This window comes from Oncorhynchus nerka, linkage group LG27 (genome assembly GCF_034236695.1).
Source record: "Oncorhynchus nerka isolate Pitt River linkage group LG27, Oner_Uvic_2.0, whole genome shotgun sequence".
NCBI classification, from domain to species: domain Eukaryota; kingdom Metazoa; phylum Chordata; class Actinopteri; order Salmoniformes; family Salmonidae; genus Oncorhynchus; species Oncorhynchus nerka.
In genome coordinates this window covers 98,800,857-98,802,626 of record NC_088422.1, presented here as the reverse complement: position 1 = coordinate 98,802,626, position 1,770 = coordinate 98,800,857, and the positions used below count along the sequence as shown (strand labels likewise).

Genomic DNA, 1,770 nt, shown 5'->3' with positions numbered 1-1,770 from the left:
GAATGGGTTCCCAGTAGCAGGGGCATCACCAATGGGTTCCCAGTAGCAGGGGGATCACCAATGGGTTCCCAGTAGGTCTGAGGTGAGATCACCAATGGGTTCCCAGTAGATCTGAGGTGAGATCACCAATGGGTTCCCAGTAGCAGGGGGATCGCCAATGGTGTCCCAGTATCAGGGGGATCACCAATGGGTTCCCAGTAGCAGGGGCATCACCAATGGGTTCCCAGTAGATCTGAGGTTATATCACCAATGGGTTCCCAGTAGCAGGGGGATCACCAATGGGTTCCCAGTAGGTCTGAGGTGAGATCACCAATGGGTTCCCAGTAGGTCTGAGGTGAGATCACGAATGGGTTCCCAGTAGCAGGGGGATCACCAATGGTGTCCCAGTAGGTCTGAGGTGAGATCACCAATGGGTTCCCAGTAGGTCTGAGGTGAGATCACCAATGGGTTCCCAGTAGGTCTGAGGTGAGATCACAAATGGGTTCCCAGTAGGTCTGAGGTGAGATCACCAATGGGTTCCCAGTAGGTCTGAGGTGAGATCACCAATGGGTTCCCAGTAGGTCTGAGGTGAGATCACCAATGGGTTCCCAGTAGCAGGGGGATCACCCTAAACATATTGGATGCTGAAAAACTAAAGCTTGGAGTTGGTCAAATGAAGTATTGAATACATTTGACTGATATCAAAAGGGAATAAATGAATAAAAACATAAAAGGATTTGGATTTGGCTGATTGTGAGGAAGATCTGGCAGAGAGCAGGGGCATCACCAATGGGTTCCCAGTAGATCTGAGGTTATATCACCAATGGGTTCCCAGTAGCAGGGGGATCACCAATGGGTTCCCAGTAGGTCTGAGGTGAGATCACCAATGGGTTCCCAGTAGGTCTGAGGTGAGATCACGAATGGGTTCCCAGTAGCAGGGGGATCACCAATGGTGTCCCAGTAGGTCTGAGGTGAGATCACCAATGGGTTCCCAGTAGGTCTGAGGTGAGATCACCAATGGGTTCCCAGTAGGTCTGAGGTGAGATCACAAATGGGTTCCCAGTAGGTCTGAGGTGAGATCACCAATGGGTTCCCAGTAGGTCTGAGGTGAGATCACCAATGGGTTCCCAGTAGGTCTGAGGTGAGATCACCAATGGGTTCCCAGTAGCAGGGGGATCACCCTAAACATATTGGATGCTGAAAAACTAAAGCTTGGAGTTGGTCAAATGAAGTATTGAATACATTTGACTGATATCAAAAGGGAATAAATGAATAAAAACATAAAAGGATTTGGATTTGGCTGATTGTGAGGAAGATCTGGCAGAGAGTATGAATATCTAAGAGAAGAGTTGTTGCAGAGTCTCTTTCATGACTCTATTACATGGATAAAGACCATTCCCTATTCATGGAAACTATAAAACTGTTGCTTATTAAGATGGACCAGTACGATGGGAGACAAAGTAGGGTTGCTGATGAAATTCCCTGAATTGTCCCAACATTCCCAGATTTTCCGGAAATCCCTGTTCGAGGGTTCCCAGATGTCCTGCTTATTCCCTTCTGATTCCGGAATGTTCCAACCAGAACTGTGTTGAGAAGAGACAGGAGACAGAGGACTGTTACTTACGGACACACAGGTCTCCGTTCTCGTAGAAGCCTGGGCAACACTGAGAACGCCTTCTGTACATAGTCCTCACACCCCTACGGTACGCTGTCTTATAGCTGATCCTGTAACACAGGGAGACAGAGACAGAGACAGAGAGAGAGAGAGAGAGAGAGAGAGAGAGAGAGGGG

General features: G+C 48.5%; 1 protein-coding gene across 1 annotated transcript in view; it reads right to left on the bottom strand.

The window, feature by feature from the left end:
* Window positions 1-825: 825 nt before the first annotated feature.
* The window catches only part of LOC135565141 (multiple epidermal growth factor-like domains protein 11), a 21,472-nt gene continuing 20,527 nt past the window's right edge, over window positions 826-1,770 (bottom strand). Inside the window, exons 3-4 of the mRNA XM_065011201.1 lie at window positions 1,600-1,704; window positions 826-979 (exon numbers count right to left, since the gene is read on the bottom strand). Of these exons, the coding sequence (XP_064867273.1) occupies window positions 826-979; window positions 1,600-1,704 (259 nt within the window). The remainder of the gene's footprint in view (window positions 980-1,599; window positions 1,705-1,770) is intronic.